Source organism: Heterodontus francisci, chromosome 14, assembly GCF_036365525.1.
Source record: "Heterodontus francisci isolate sHetFra1 chromosome 14, sHetFra1.hap1, whole genome shotgun sequence".
Taxonomy (NCBI): Eukaryota; Metazoa; Chordata; class Chondrichthyes; order Heterodontiformes; family Heterodontidae; genus Heterodontus; species Heterodontus francisci.
The window spans coordinates 17380642-17397576 of NC_090384.1; the positions used below are offsets into that span (position 1 = coordinate 17380642).

General features: G+C 44.9%; 1 protein-coding gene across 1 annotated transcript in view; it reads right to left on the bottom strand.

Moving 5' to 3' along the window:
- Window positions 1–5143: 5143 nt before the first annotated feature.
- Window positions 5144–16935, bottom strand: part of LOC137376881 (mucin-6-like) — a 316041-nt gene continuing 304249 nt past the window's right edge. The window contains exons 16-17 of the mRNA XM_068045837.1: window positions 5823–5852; window positions 5144–5217 (exon numbers count right to left, since the gene is read on the bottom strand). Coding sequence (XP_067901938.1) covers window positions 5144–5217; window positions 5823–5852 — 104 coding nt within the window. The remainder of the gene's footprint in view (window positions 5218–5822; window positions 5853–16935) is intronic.

Here is a 16935-nt window from a genome sequence, read left to right on the forward strand (position 1 = left end):
CCCCGGGGTCGATGCGTCTGAACCGGATCAGGCCCCCGATCCCGCTCCACGTCGCCCTGCTGCTGGCATCACGCACTGACCGTCTAATCAGCGGGCCCGCGGCATAACTCCGAAAAGAAATGGTGCGCGCAGGCGGGAACTTCAGCACCATTGGGTGCGGGCCACATACGCGGAAGGCTGATTGTCAGCCCTACATAAAGGATTATTGTTTTTAAATGGAGCAATGAATGACCAATTTGATGTAAAGGAAGATACAACTGTCATAAAGTCTGGAGATTTCAAAGGCTCCATATCTTGAAACACAGAAAGACTGGGAGACAATAATATTGCTGTTAGAGGTGATGGAGGGCAGAAGTAATTGCGTTGCCCCCCGATTCTCTGACGTTTCACTGCAGGTCCTCCTCCAGGCCATTGAGGAGAGGAGAGACATTCTATTCAGCTCAGATGGGAGAAGGAGACCCTCCGAAGTGACCAAGAGAGCCTGGCTGGAGGTTGCAGAGGAGGTCAGCAGCCGAGGCTTACTGAGGCGTACATGGATGCAGTGCTGCAAGCGCAATGACCTGCTTCGCTCTGCCTGGGTAAGGGGAATTCCTCATTCATCTAATCGGTTATGTGTCAAGGGAGGTTTCTTGTGTACCCATGATGCAATGTGGAAGCCCTGTATGATCAATGTTTAGCTGCTTTGAAATGGGACGCATGATGGGCAAGTCTGAGATGAACGCTGATGCTGTGGTGTTAAAGTTGCGCCCAACACTGTCACAGCAGTGAAATGCAACACCAACCCTTTGGGTGACAGTGTCATATGCCATTGACTATGTATAAAATAAGTATCTTTGTTTATTCAGGAAAAGAGGGCACACAATGCCCGGGAGAGGTCACGTACTGGTGGCAGCGTAGCCACCCAGGCATTCCTCACTAGGATGGAGGAGGATGCCTTAATTATAGCAGGGGAGGAAGGAAGACGCGTCGTGGCAGATGGCGAGGCCGGTGTACCTGGCCATGAGAGTGTGTTCCAGAATGTGGTGTAACACTTCATTATGGGGAGGGATGGGGAGGCTGTGCTACTGTTCCAATGATTTGGTGAATGTCAAAAGCACTGAATGTTGCCCTCAATTGTAACATCACACAGATGTAACAATGCTGGAGGCACAAACTTGTGATTAACTCTGGATTGATGATGAAACTGATCACAATGCTTTTCCCAACAGGTGAAACCCAGCTTGTGTCAGGAAGTGTTATCGTTGCCCGACCAGCCTCCTCTGGAGGAGGGCGCCTCAGAGGATGCACCATCACATCATCGCGATGCACCAAGTACTACAGCAGATATTGACACTTCAGTTGGGATGACAGTGTCTGGGGAATCAATGTCACATACTGGTGTGAGCACAGCACAGTTGCCCGGCCAGACACCAGAGGCAGAATCGGCTGATGCCTCACACACTGGAGATATCCATCCAGAGTATGAGTTCAGCAAACTCTCAGGCGTTTGAATATCTGGCTTCCTCCATTGATAGACTGGCGGCTGCAGTGGAGGGACCAGTTCTTCATGCAATTCGGGACCTCAAAGTGAGTGTGGCCTCCCTGGACCAGAGCATCAGAGAGCATAATCTGTTGCGATTGCGCCCGCTTGAGAACACTCAGCGCTCTGATGCCACCATTGAGGACCACCAGAGCCTCACGAGGGCACAGGGGCAGCAGATCGCATATGGGAGCTCCTCTCACGGCGCCTCTGATGCATCCTGCAGCTCCTTGCTCCCTGCACCAGGGACATGTGATCCGCTAAATCCCGGGGTGATAGAGGGTGCTCATGATATTTGTCAGGAGAACCCTGAGATGTCAGGGCCCTCATGGCCACGAGCATGCAGAGGACGTCTGCCCATGTCATCAAAACCAGGGCGGCAACAAGGTCAGCCACCTGCCTCTGGTAAGTCTGGTGGTGAGGGATCATGCACACGAATGAGCATGCGTAAACGGATTAAGAAAACACTTTAACTACTGGTGCACTGGGTGACTTGAAGTACATTTATTTGATTTGTAAAACAATAGTGTTTGATTAAATTGGAGATTTTACCATTGGACGTGTCATTCCTGAAGTCAGATATTACATAGTTAATCAACTCAAGGTGTCTCAATAATGAGGCACATAATTGGATCGCATCTCTCATGATGTGATGGATTGGTTCATCGCATTGTCTCACCCCCTAAAGGTTAGAGATTTTGCACTGTCAGATCCTCACAATGATTAATGTCATAAAGCAGATTGAAATGTGTGAAGATTTATATCATTTCAACTGAAATGCATTCCTTTTCGAGAATCCCGTTTCTCCAGCACTTGGAACCAAATTACATTCAGTTTCCTCCCCATGATCATCATTAGACTAATGCCCATCTTCCTCATCAGAAACGTCGTCATCATCTGATGACACATTGCGCTGACATTGATCATCCTCCAGGGCATCTCCATGTTCAATCGCCAGGTTATGCAAGGCACAGCAGACAACAATGATTCCGGAAAACCTTGACGGTGCGTACTGCAGTGATCCACCAGAGCGGTAAAGACACCTAAATCTCATCTTTAGGAAGCCTATAGTGTGCTCGATTGTCACTCTGGTGGCCGCATGGCTCCCGTTGTATCGTTCCTCCACCTCACCCCTTGGGTTCCTCACTGGTGTCATGAGCCATGTCTTCAGAGGATAACCCCTGTCGCCAAGTACCCATCCCTCCATTCTGTGTGGAAGACTGAAAATTGCAGGCACCTGTGAGTTGTGGAGAATGAAAGAATCATGACAATTACCAGGGTAACGTGCACACACCTGCATGATTCGCCTCTGATGATCACAGATGAGCTGAATGTTCATTGAATGGAAACCCTTGCGGTTCATGAATGCCCCCGACTGTACAGCTGGTGCTCTAAGGGCCACTTGAGTACAGTCTATCACACCCTGCACCATTGGGAAGCCAGATATAATGCTGAAGCCTCTGGCTCTCTCAGCCTGACTGGTGTTGTCCTTCTTGAACGTGATGAAATGGTCAGCATGTTGAAACAATGCATCAGTCACAACCTTTATGCAATGGTGCGCTGCTGATTGTGAGACACCGCACAAGTCTGCAGCTGAGGCTTGGAAGGAGCCAGACACATAGAAGTTAAGAGCTACTGTGACCTTTAGAGTGACTGGCATTGGATGGCCACCGAGACAGCTTGATGCAACATCCACTGCGAGCATCTCACAAAGAGATGTGACAGTCTTCCGTGACAGCCGCAGTCGTCTTCTGCACTGGCGTTCTGACAGCTGCAGGTAGTTCAGACGCGTTCGGTATGCCCTGACTACTGGGTAGGCACATCTCCTGACAATTGGTTGCTCCCGGGCGACTCTGAGAACTACTCTACTTCCAACAGCACGAGGATGCAGCTTGCTGTACGTTCCCCTGACCATTTGTACTTCTGTCACTTATTGAATCACTGTCCTCCTCATCTATGATCCACTTCCAGAGTGAACATTTCCCATTTTTGAACAGCAGAACAAATGCTTTGATCACAGGTAATAGCTTCCAGCTTTTGTGACTGGCTCACTTCAGGTACTTCCTTCAGGCAATAACTAATATTACGTGGGTCCCTATCAGCAGTGCATAACATTCAGATTAAACCTTCTGCACAACCTGCAAGTTACAACCCTTGTTAGGGCACACAAATAATATCAGCATTAATAAATTTCAATAAATTAATTTTTACCTCCAAATCCCTCATGAATCATTGCCTGCCGCTCTTTTGAACCTGCCGGGTTCCCGACATGCCCCACGACCCGATTAACGGCCGTAAAATCAGATACATAGCGTAAAATCTCTGTCAATTGGATTCTGAATTACCTTAAGTACTTCTCAATTGATGTTAGTCGGGCAGCGAGCACAAACTCGATCGCGGCCGACTTCCCACGCTGGTTAAATCGCGTCAACGATAAATGACATCGGGGACCCAGCCCGACGTCATCGCACGCAATTTTTCTCTCTGCATGACCCTGACGGGACGCGATTCTTAACAGTAAAATTCCGGCCCATTTGTCAAGAAATCAAACATGCACTTCATAACATTCTGCAGGACATGAGCTGAGACAGAGGAATAGTTGAGTGACGTTATCGAGGTGGAGGGAAAATGTCTTGGTGATGGAGGACAAGTGGACGTAGTTACATTATTGGAAAAAATTCCGAGGGACAGTATAAACCATCACTGAGAAAGATACAGATTAGAAAAGGAGAGTCAGTGTGGATTCATTAAGGGAAGACGGTAGCTGATAAATTGATTGAATTATTTGTGGAGGTAACACGGAGGGTCGAAGAGAGACTCGTGTTTGATACAGTCTGCATCGACGTGAGGAAGGTTTTTGACAAGGTTTCATGTTGCAGATTGAGCAGGAAAGTAAGAGCCCAAAGGATCTAAGCACAAGTGGCAAGCTGGATCCAATACTGGCTCAGTGACCGGAAGCAAAGTGTAATGGTAGATAGTTGTTTTTGTGACCTGTTTGCAGTGGTTTTCCACAGCGCTCAGTACAAGGTCCCTCAATTTCCAGAATTTATATTAGTGATTCAGACTTAAATGTAAGGGACATGATTGAGTTTGCAGATGATACATAAATTGATTGTGTGGTTGCTAATGAGAAGAAAGTTGTGGAATGTAAAAAGACAACAATGGACTGTTCAGGGTGTCTTCAACCATTACTTCTGCTGAAAGATACATCATAATTTGAAATGAATGCTGAATATGAGAAACATAGAATGGTTGCAGCACTGAAAGTGACCATTCAGCCCATTGAGCCTTTCCCTGCTCTCTGAAAGAGCAATATCGCTTGTCCCACTCCCCTGCCCTTTCCCCATAGCCGTGCAATTCATTTTCCTTTCAACTGCTTATCCAATTTCCTTTTGAAGTCCACGATTGAATGTGGACCACCCTTTCAGGCAGTGCATCACTTCGAGCTTCTGTGCATTAATTTTCATCTGCCACGTCTCTGCCCATTCCACCCGACTATGTCTCTTGAGGTCTATCACTCTCCTCGCTGTTCACTTTAAAGATTCTGTGTCATCTGCAGGTTTTGAAATTATATCCTGTACACCCAAGTCTGAGTTGTAAATATATATCTATTATATATATCTATTATATATATTGTATATATTGAGATGAGTAAAGTCCAATGTCGCCGAAAGGTCTTCCAAACACTTGGAAATCACCTGTGAAATAGTATAATTAGACTGTGGAAACAATTGTTGGGAGCACAAACCGTTCACATAAACTAACCAGCAACGATGCAATTTCACAATTTAAAGACTTTCAAGCCAGTCAGTTTCATTGAACAGTAGCTCCTCTCTGTGTTCTCGCCTGTTGACCCTGGTGAATTTCACACAGCTCAGGAAAGACATGTGCTGGCTGGTAATGCCAGAATCTTGAATTAAATCCACAACCTGACCTCCAGCATTTTTCAGGGCCTTAACCCTATCCTCCACCTGCACCCAAACCCATTGTTCTCCGCCATTCCCGACAGTTAATATTCTGCCACTATCTCAATCGCTTAAACTTCTCCATACTTAGAATTTTGGTTACTAGTTTATTGGGAGTTTTTGTTGAAAATATATTGTTTATTGTACAGCTGTTGAAGTTGCTGTTGATGTTGTTGCTGGAAAGAACACACTTAATGTTGTGAATATGCAGTCTGGAAAATCATCCCATTATCCTTTAATGCAGAATATCAGTTGTCACGTTATCAAACATGCAGGTTTCATTCATTGCACACATTTTTACTGAAATTATTGTTAGAACAGCACAGCTTTTTTCATACCTGTTGCTGAAGTTGCAGTTGTTGTCGATGCTGGAATGGATAAAATTCATGATATGAGTGTGGAGTGTATAAAATCATCGCATCTTTTTTAAAAGCAGTATACCAGTTGTTAAGTGATGAACTATGCGTATCCCATAACCCGCCGTCCTATTTAGAAGGGATTACTAATTTCTGTCCCCATTCTTCCACCAGAAATGCAATCACATGAATATTATGGAGCCCAATGTTAACTGGATATTAATTGTATTATATTGTGTGCAGGTGGTGGGCATTAATTGGGGTTTCCCTTGATCACATATAAAGACATATTGAATGTAGTTTGTGTGTGGCTGAGTTAGGAGGTATATGCTTGTAGGCGGCACAGTGGCACAGTGGTTAGCATCGCAGCCTCACAGCTCCAGCGACCCGGGTTCAGGTCTGGGTACTGCCTGTGTGGAGTTTGCACGTTCTCCCTATGCCTGCGTGGGTTTCTGCCGGGTGCTCCTGTTTCCTCCCACCTCCAAAATTCTTGCAGGTTGATAGGTAAATTGGCCATTGTAAATTGCCCCTAGTGTAGGTAAGTGGTAGGAGAATGGCGGGGATGTGGTAGAGAATATGGAATTAATGTAGGGTTAGTATAAATGGGTGGTTATTGGTCGGCACAGACTCGGTGGGCCTGTTTCATTGCTGTATCTTAAAATAAATAAAAATAAATGTTTAACTTTGTAAATAAATGTATGACTGAGTAAAGATTGGATCCAGTATTATCCTTGATCAACTGGCTTTCAAAACAATAATATGGTAGCAGAGGATGGCTGCATAAAGGTTAAAACTGCAATCATAATAGTCACTGTGATAAATGGCAGAAAGCAAGTGTAAATTGTTGAGGTGTGATTACACTCCGATGTTCTTGGAGTCTGAACCATATGGCCAGCGGAAGAATGAAATATATATGTGGACACGGGATACGTCCCGACAAAGCGGAAACAAGGTAAGCCTCATTGTTGCTTCATGCCAGAAGGAAAATCAGAAATAAAGTATTTTGTGAACTGAATGCCCATCAGTTCAAAATGAATGAAGGTTTAGATCTTCAACTGGAGTTCTTGGATGTCATTTACAAGAAAGATGATCCATTAAAGGCATGTTCAGACTTTGATAGATTTAGGAAAATGGATGGTGTCATGCAAGCCCCCACCTACCAAGTATGAGGCACATTAATTTCACCACATGGACATTAAATTTCAAATTGTTGCTGGGAAGATGAGAAGGGCAGTGACAAGGGGTTTCCAGGCCCGTGGCTGGAGAGACATTTTTGAATATTAACAGGCAGTGCTTGTAGACAAAGGAGCGATTCCCTGCTCTAATTCAATCTTCAAACAGATGTGGTCAGACCAGTTGGTCACAGGACTAACTGGCTGTTGCAGAGTTTGACTGAGTCTGAGGAAAGCAGAATTCTCCTGGACTGAAGCAGACCTCTCCTATCTGACTGCTCCCATCTTTTTCTCACAAGCCTTTGAATCCACTGAAGACACATTGAACCCCACGAGAGAAAAGACTCCTATCGAGAACAAGGTATAAGCAGAATATTGGGCCCCAACGAATAGCAACATCTGCCGACAATCAAGGACTCTACAGTGAGCTCCAAGACCCGTAACAAATCTCTTCAGATATTGCCTCAAACCTTTCCACTTTATTTTTCTTCTGCTCTTTTCTGTCCCGATCTGCATGTGTGTATCGCGTATGCATGTTAGCGTGGACCCAGAGCAGGTACTGCTAGCAAAGATACAATTGGAACAAAGGAAACTTGATTGAAAAGAAAGAGAAAGAGAGAGACAGGAGAGGGACAAAGAGAGAGCCTTCCAGAAGGAACGTGAAGAAAATGAAAGGCCGGAGAGAGAGAGAAAGAATATTCCAGAAATAATGCAAAGAAAGAGAATTGAAGCGGCTTGAGTTATCCAGGGGGCAAGAGAGTAACCCCAGTGAAAGCATGGCCAAAATGAAGGGGCGTAATTCAGGGCTGGGTACAGAATTGTTAAAACTAGCTCATCTAATCCAAAAATTCAATGAGGAAGATGTGGAGGATTTTCTGCATCCTTTGGGAAACTGGCAAGGCAGCAAAAATGACCAGCTGAGGCCTGGTCTCTTTTACTACAAAGCAAGCAAACTGGAAAAGCCCATGAGGTCTATTCCCTGTTGCCAGATGAGACTTCATCAAATTATGAACTGAACAAAAATGCTATCATCAAGGCATATGAAGTAGCACCTGCAGCCTATTGCCAAAAGAACCCTCAAGCAGCAAGCGAATCAAAGTTATCTGGAGTTTGAAAGAAGGAAGTAGTTGGCTTTTGACCAGTGGCTGAGGGCTCTTAAAGTACAGCTCAGCTATGGGAATCTCAGGGAAGTTGTTCTGTTAAAGGATATTAAAAACTCTCTCCCACTCTCCATAAAGACCCATGTAGAGGAGCAGCGGGTTCAGAGAGCCCAGCAAGTGGCCGTTCTGGCCGATGAGTTTTCTTTAATTTATAAGTCAGTTTCCCAGGGGAGAACCTTTCTCAGTCACACCCACAAATCAGAAAAGGACAAAGAGCAAGAAGGTGATAGAAGCCCTGGCAGTCCTGGGAGAAAACAGAAAGCAGGAGACACAGGGCACGCTCTAAAAAGGAAGGTGCTGTGAGCAAGAATGAGACCTGGAAACCCATCTGCTTCCATTGTAACAAAGCAGGGCATTTAAAATCTGAATGCTGGAAACTAAAGGGAAAAGTGGTAAGATTGATCAGGGCACACCTGCTTGGTGAAGACGGGACCCTGATGGAAAACACAGCCGAACAAGCTGTGGCTTTAACTGCAGTAAGAGTGAGACCCAGGAAGCTTAATAGTGCAAATGCAAGAAACATTATGAGGATTCCTGAAGGTTATCAGGGTTTTGTGTTTGAAGGGAATGTAACCCAATACCCCTCGAGTGGGGCAAACAAGCCCGTATTAATTCTCAGTTGCACAGGGGCCACTAGATCCCTTTTACTTGGAAAAGGCCTCACCCTTTCCCCAGACAGTGCAGTGAACACCAAAATGATGGTGAATGGTATTGGAGGGATGTGTATGCCTGAACCTATACACTGGGTACACCTGGAGTGCAACCTAGTTTCGAGACCGGTGACCGTAGGGATTGTGCCTGGTTTGCCCGTGGACGGGATTGACCTGCTCCTAGGTAATGATCTGGCGGCTGTGAAATTGGCAGCCCCCACAGTGTTGAAAGACCGCAGGAGGCCAGACAAAGAGGGCTGTGGCGGAAGACAGACACCTTCAGTTTCCCTGAATGTGCAGTGGATCTGGCCATGATCAAACCAGCTCCTGCATTGGCACTGCAAGCAGATGACCATGAGGTCTGCCTGTCTGTGACTTTCTTTGGAAAGTTCGGAGATCCAGGGAATTAATTAAATGGATTTTCCCTAGCTGAGACTCAGTGAGCCGACCCAGTATTGTGAGAGTTAGCACAGGCTGCCCAGTCTGAAAGTGAAGCAGAGGAAGTCCCTGATTGCTACTATTTACAGAATGAGGAACTGATGAGAAAATGGAGTTCTCCTCACAGACCTGAGAGCATGGAGTGGACAGAAATTCACCAGTTAGTGGTGCCACAGAGGTACCGGAGACAAATATTAAGAAGGGCCCATGTGACTACAGTGGCTGTACATGCCAGTATATGAAAGACCAAAGCCTGCATAAGACAGCAGTTTGACTGGACAAAACTCCACAAAGATGTGCTGAGTACTGCAAGAGTTGCCACATGTGTCAGGTTGAGGAGAAACCCCAACCTATAGTGAAACCTGCACCCCTAAGTCCGGTACTGGTGTTAGGAGGACCCTCCAGCAGAGGGCTGGTGAACTGTAAGGGACTCCTGCCGAGAACAAAAGGCGACAGGCAGGTACAAGGCTGCATGGCAAATCTTTAGAAAGGGATGGCGAAAAAAGCGACCAAGAGGGCAAGTTAAAGGAAGTCTGGGAGGAATCCTGGATGAAAACCCCTACTGTTCAGTCAGCCAACCTGGAAAAATTTGAAAAGTTAGACCCCACTTCCTCCTACGTATATGCAGTTTCCAGAAACACCCAATCAGAGTTGCTAACAGCATGGACAGGAACCTGTATGTCCCTAGCCACTAGAGGGAGCCAATATACATAGACTCACATCAAGTCAGACTCCGGGTCCCAAAGGTAGAAGAAAGCAAACAAGTCATGTGCTCCTCACATACCACAACATCTCCCTTCATTTTTTTCTTCAAATTACTTGTTCAAAATGAATGAAGGTTTGGATCTTCTATTCTAGTTCCGGGATGTACTTTGGAAGAAAGATGATCTATTCAAAGTTTATGAGGCACGGTCGAAATTTGATAGATTTTGGAAAATAGATGGTTATTGAATGGAGAATTATATTATGGACTTTAACAGATTGTATCGAAGATTGAAGAAATTCAAGTTAGAGATCCCGGGTTCAGTGCTAGTTTAATTTGCTGAATTGTGCTCAGGCATCGGAAACTGATTGTCTCCTGATTCTAACTGGTGTTCAGTTCTCAGAGAGAGACTCCCTGTCGGATCAGATGTGTGCTCCCTTAAAAACTCCCTGAGGAAACAGTCACTTCCTGTGGTCTTGGTGGAACAAATGGGACATTCTGTATTAACACAGAGCATTGGGGTTGGTTTTAGTTTGCTGGAGGAAACAGGATCTCAGAATCCATTGGCCAACGTGTGCTGTTAATTTTTAATTTCAATTTAATTGAATAATTGCTCAAGGGAAATATCCAGTATAAAATCAGAGGTTAGTTCAAAAATATTTATGGATTGATAATTTAAATTTTTATGTTGGAAGTTTCAAGAGTGAGAATTACTATCCAAGTGGGATCCATTTCTGTGGATAATAGAAGCTGAAGTGGACTTTGATGCTTTGACAGAGTAACTTTGATGATTGTTAAATCAGCGCAAACTATTGGAATTAGGTGATGAACCTCCTACCAGTTGTTGAGGTTGCAGTGGTTGTTGACTCTGGAAAAGAGAGAGTTGAAGCTCTAAGTCCAATCAATTCAAGTCCCTAAATTAAAGATGCCGATATTTGTGGATGAATAATTCAAAATTGTAAATGCTTTCCTCACTCTGCTACTTAAAAATACACTGAACTAAAATAACAGATGGAAAAATAACATTCTCATTTGAAAATTACAATTGTCAAGACAATGACAGAAACACATATTTTGTGATTAATTAGAGGATAACTATCCTACCTGATGAAGGTATAACTGTTCGGAATACTAAAGTACACTGTGACCTTCCATGGAGAATATTAATTATCAAGTACTGAAACCTGCAGTCAATCTTCATACAATGACTATGTTGAGAGGTCAATGTAAAATGTTTCAATTACTATTGGTCATTTGATACCTGTTGTTGAAGTCAAGGTTGTTGTCGGTGTCATTGTTGATGCTGCAAAGTAAAGATTTGAAGGTTTAGGTGAGGAGGATATTGAGAAATTGCATCTTCTTTCAGTGGGAATTGCTGTATGTGAACGGAGTCATAGAGAGATACAGCACTGAAACAGGCCATTCGGCCCTCCAAGCCTGTGCCGTTCTTGATGCCTGTCTAAACCAGAACCTTCTGCACTTCTGGGGTCCGTATCCCTCCATTCCCATCCTATTCATGTTTTTGTCAAGATGCCTCTTAAATGTCGCTGCTTCCACCACCTCCCCCAGCAGCAAGTTCCAGGCACCCACCACCCTCTGTGTAAAAAACTTGCCTCGTACATCCCCTCTAAACTTTGCCCCTCACACCTTAAACCTACGTCCCCTAGTAACTGACTCTTCCACCCTGGGAAAAAGTTTCTGACTATCCACTCTGTCCATGCCACTCATAACTTTGTAAACCTCTATCATGTCGCCCCTCCACCTCTGTCGTACCAGTGAAAACAATCCAGGTTTATTCAACCTCTCCTCATAGCTAATACCCTCCAGACCAGGCAACATTCTGGCAAACCTCTTCTGTACCCACTCCAAAGCCTCCACTTCCTCTGGTAGTGTGGCGAACAGAATTGTACGCAATATTCCAAGCGTGGCCCAATTAAGCTTCCGTAGAGCTGCAGCATGACTTGCCAATTTTTATACTCTATGTCCCGACCGATGAAGGCAACCATGCCGTATGCTTTCTCGACCCAGTTATCCACCTGCGTTGGCACTTTCAATGATCTGTGTACGCCTAGATCTCTCTGCCTGTCAATACTCCTCAGGATTCTGCCATTTACTGTATACTTCTCACCTGTATTCTATAAAGGCCAATTCTGGAGTGACAGGCTCTTCCACAGGTGCTGCAGAGAAATTTGTTTGTTGGGGCTGTTGCACAGTTGGCTCTCCCCTTGCGCCTCTGTCTTTTTTCCTGCCAACTACTAAGTCTCTTCGACTCGCCACAATTTAGCCCTGTCTTTATGGCTGCCCGCCAGCTCTGGCGAATGCTGGCAACTGACTCCCACGACTTGTATTAGACCTTCCAAAAGGCATTACCTCACATTTGTCCGTATTAAACTCCATCTGCCATTTCTTCGCCCAAGTCTCCAACCGATCGATATCCTGCTGTATCCTCTGACAATCCTCATCACTGTCCGCAACTCCACCAAACTTTGTGTCGTTCGCAAACTTACTAATCAGAACAGCTACATTTTCCTCCAAATCATTTATATATACTACAAACAGCAAAGGTCCCAGCACTGATTCCTGCGGAAGACCACTAGTCACAGCCCTCCATTCAGAAAAGCACCCTTCCACTGCTACCCTCTGTTTTCTATGACCGAGCCAGTTCTGTATCCATCTTGCCAGCTCACCTCTGATCCCGTGTGACTTAACTTTTTGTACCAGTCTGCCTTGAGGAACCTTGCCAAAGGCTTTACTGAAGTCCATGTAGACAACATCCACTGCCATTCCTTCACCAATCATCTTCGTCACTTCCTCAAAAACCTCAATCAAGTTAGTGAGACACGACCTCCCCTTCACAAAACCATGCTGCCTCTCACTAATAAGTCCATTTGTTTCCAATTGGGAGTAAATCCTGTCCCGAAGAATCCTCTCCAATAATTTCCCTGCCACTGATGTAAGGCTCACCGGCCTGTAATTTCCTGGATTACCCTTGCTACTCTTCTTAAACAAAGGAACAACATTGGCTATTCTCCAGTCCTCTGGGACCTCACCTGTAGCCAATGAGGATACAAAGATTTCTGTCAAGGCCCCAGAAATTTTCTCCCTTGCCTTCCTCAGTATTCTGGGGTAGATCCCATCAGGCCCTGGGGACTTATCTACCTTTATGATTTTCAAGAACCCCAACATCTCCTCCTTTTTCATATCGATATGACTGGGATTATCTACACTCCCTTCCCTGGACTCATCATCCACCAAGTCCATCTCTTTGGTGAATACTGATGCAAAGTACTCATTTAGTACCTCGCCCATTTCCTCTGGCTCCACGCATAGATTCCCTCTTCTGTCCTTGAGTGGGCCAACCCTTTCCCTGGCTACCCTCTTGCTCTTTATATACGTATAAAAAGCCTTGGAATTCTCCTTAATCCTGTTGCCAATGACTTTTCATGACCCCTTTCAGCCCTCCTGACTCCTTGCTTAAGTTCCTTCCTACGTTCTTTATATTCCTCAAGGGTTTTGTCTGTTCCCAGCCTTCTAGCCCTTATGTATGCTTCCTTTTTCTTTTTGACTAGGCTCACAATATCCCTAGTTATCCAAGGTTCCCGAAACGTGCCAAACTTATCCTTCGTCCACACAGGAACATGCCAGTCCTGGATTCTAATCAACTGACGTTTGAAAGACTCCCACATGTCAGATGTTTATTTACCCTCAAACAACTGCCCCAATCTAAATTCTTCAGTTCCTGCCTAATATTGTTATAATTAGCCTTCCCCCAATTTAGCACCTTCACCCGATTACTTCTCTTATCCTGATCCACAAGTACCTTAAACTTACGGAATGATGGCCACTGTTCGCGAAATGCTCTCCTACTGAAACTTCGACCAACTGGCCGGGCTCATTCCCCAATACCAGGTCTAGTATGGCCCTTCCCTAGTTGGACTATCTACATATTGTTTCAAGCAGCCCTCCTGGATGCTCCTTACAAATTCTGCCCCATCCAAGCCCCGAGCACTAAGTGAGTCCCAGTCAATATAGGGGAAGATAAAATCACCCACCACAACAACCCTGTTGCTTTTACATCTTTCCAAAATCTGTCTACATATCTGCACCTCTATCTCCCGCTGGCTGTTGGGAGGCCTGTAGTAAACCCCCAACATTGTGACTGCACCCTTCCTATTCCTGAGCTCTATCTATATTGCCTCACTGCATGAGCTCTCCAAGGTGTCCTCCTGTAGTACAGCTGTGATATTCTCCTCAAACAGTAATGCAACTCCCCCACCCCTTTTACATCCCCCTCTATCCTGCCTGAAGCATCTAAATCCTGAAACGTTTCGCTGTCAATCCTGTCCTTCCCTCAACCAAGTCTCTGTAATAACAACAACATCATAGTCCCAAGTACTAATCCAAGCTCTAAGTTCATCTGCCTTACCTGTTATACTTCTCGCATTGAAACAAATGCACCTCAGACCACCAGTCCTGCTGTGCTCAGCAACATCTCCCTGCCTGCTCTTTCTCTCACTCTTACTGGCCTTATTCACGAGTTCCCCCTCAGTTATTTCACCTGCTGACTTACTGCTCTGGTTCTCACCTCCCTGCCACACTAATTTAAACCCTCCCAAGTGACGCTGGCAAACCTCGCAGCCAGGATATTTATGCCCCTCCAGTTTCGATGCAACCCGTCCTTCTTGTACAGTTCCCACCATCACTCTTCTTCTCACAGTGCAGTATACTTAGAAGTTTTATTTCATCTGCAGATTTTGAAATTATGTCCTGTACAGCCAAGTCCATATTATCAATATGTATCAACATATATTCTACAGATACAGATTTACACCATCAACATCCTGGGGGTTACCATTGACCAGAAACGTAACTGGACCAGCCATATAAATACTGTGAATACAAGAGCATGTTAGAGGCTGGGAATTTGGTTGCAATTAACGCACCTCCTGTCTCCCCAAAGCCTGTCCACTATCTACAAGGCACAAGTCAGGATTGTGATTGAATACTGTCCAGTTTCCTGGATATATGCAGTTTGAATAACACTCAATGAGCTTGATGCCATCCAGGACAAAGCAGCCCGCTTGATCTGCACCCCATCTGACACATTAAACATTCACTCCCTCCACCACTGGTGTACAGTGATAGCAGTGTGTACAATCTATAAGATGCACTGCAGCAACTCACCAAGCCTCCTTATACTGCATCTTTCAATCCCACTACCTCTACCACCTCGACAGATAAGGGCAACAGTCAAATGGGAAACAACATCACCACCTGCAAGTTCCCCTCCAAGCCACAGACCATCCTGACTTGGAACTGTATGGCTGTTCCTTCGCTGCTGTTGGGTCAAAGATTTAGAACTTCCTTTCGAACAGAACTGTGGGTGCCCCTACAACCACTTGGACTGCAGCGGTTCAAGAAAGCAGCTCACACCCAACTTCTCAATTGAAATTGGGGATGCAGAACAAATGCTTAGTTTGCCAGTAACACTCACATCCCATGAAAAAAAATTTAAAAAACAAGATGAGTAAAGTGACATGACATCCAAAAAGTTGGAAATCACCCATGAAGCAGTGTATTCAGGCTCTGAGAACAAGTGCTGTAAACACAAATCTTTCACATAGACTGGCCAGCAGCTGTGCAATTTCACTGGTTAAAGGCTTTCAAGCCCGTCAGTTTCATTGAACAATATCTCCCTGCTGTATTCTCACCTTTGTGACCCTGGTAAATTCCAAACAGCTCGAGAAACACATGTTCCGAAGAAGGGTCACTGACCCGAAACGTTAACTCTGCTTCTCTTTCCACAGATGCTGCCAGACCTGCTGAGTGAATCCAGCATTTCTTGTTTTTGTTCGAGAAAAACATGGTCTGGCTGTTAAAGCCAGATCCGGGGTTAAATCCTCAATGAATTGAGAAATTACATATTTAATTTCCTTAACCACAATCTTGATCTGGGTTTCCCACTTGGCTCGCCGACAAACACACATTGATTAAACCTGGAAGGGACGGGTTAGAGTTGGTTTTCTCGACCCACCAGCATTTTTCAGGGCTTTAACCTCCCTCCCGCCGACCCCCTTGCCCATACCCAAACCCATTGCTTCCCTCAACCCCAGCAGTAAAATTCTGCTGCTATCTCAATAGAGAAAACTCCTTCTTCATCTTCAGAATTTTGGTTCTTAGGATATTGTTTGTTAGATACCTGTTGTTGAAGTTGTGGTTGATGTTGATGCTGGAAAGAACACAGTTAATGGTGTGAATGTGCAGACTGGAAAATCATCTCAGAATCTATCAATGCTGAATGTCAGTTATAATATCGTCAAACATGCAGGTTTCGTTCACTGTACAACTTTACTGAAACTATCGGTACAACGGCACAGCTAATTTCATACCTGTTGCTGAAGTTGTAGTTGTTGTCGAGGCTGGAAAGGAGACAGTTGAAGCTGTGATTGAGGAAGGTATAAAATCATCCCATCATTTATAAAAGCAGTTTCCCAGTTGGCAAGTCATCAACTATGCATTTCTCATAATCCTCCCCTCAGTCCTATTTAGAAGGGTTTGCTCATTTCCTGTACCTTTCTTCCACCAGCAACATAATCTTATTAATATTATAAAGCTGACAGTAACCGAGAAGCAATTGCAATGCAGCTCCTTTTTGAAGGTTTCAAATGATTCTGCCACAGCTGTCATGTCCACTAGATCCTTCTGAATGCCCAGTGGACATATATCGATCCTAGACTGCAAGTAGAAGAAGGTGGTCACCTCACAGCTAGAGGGGAATATTGAGGTAGTGAGAGAGTGTGAAGTGGTTTTGAAAAAGGTGATATACTTGGCGTGATCAGAACATGCAGTATGGTTTCACAGGGAATGGTTGAGACAGGGACCATTGCATCTTTAAGCAGCAATGGAAATAAACATTTGAAGCAGAGGAAGATTCAGGGATAAGAATTGATATCAGATAATTGGGGTTGCTTT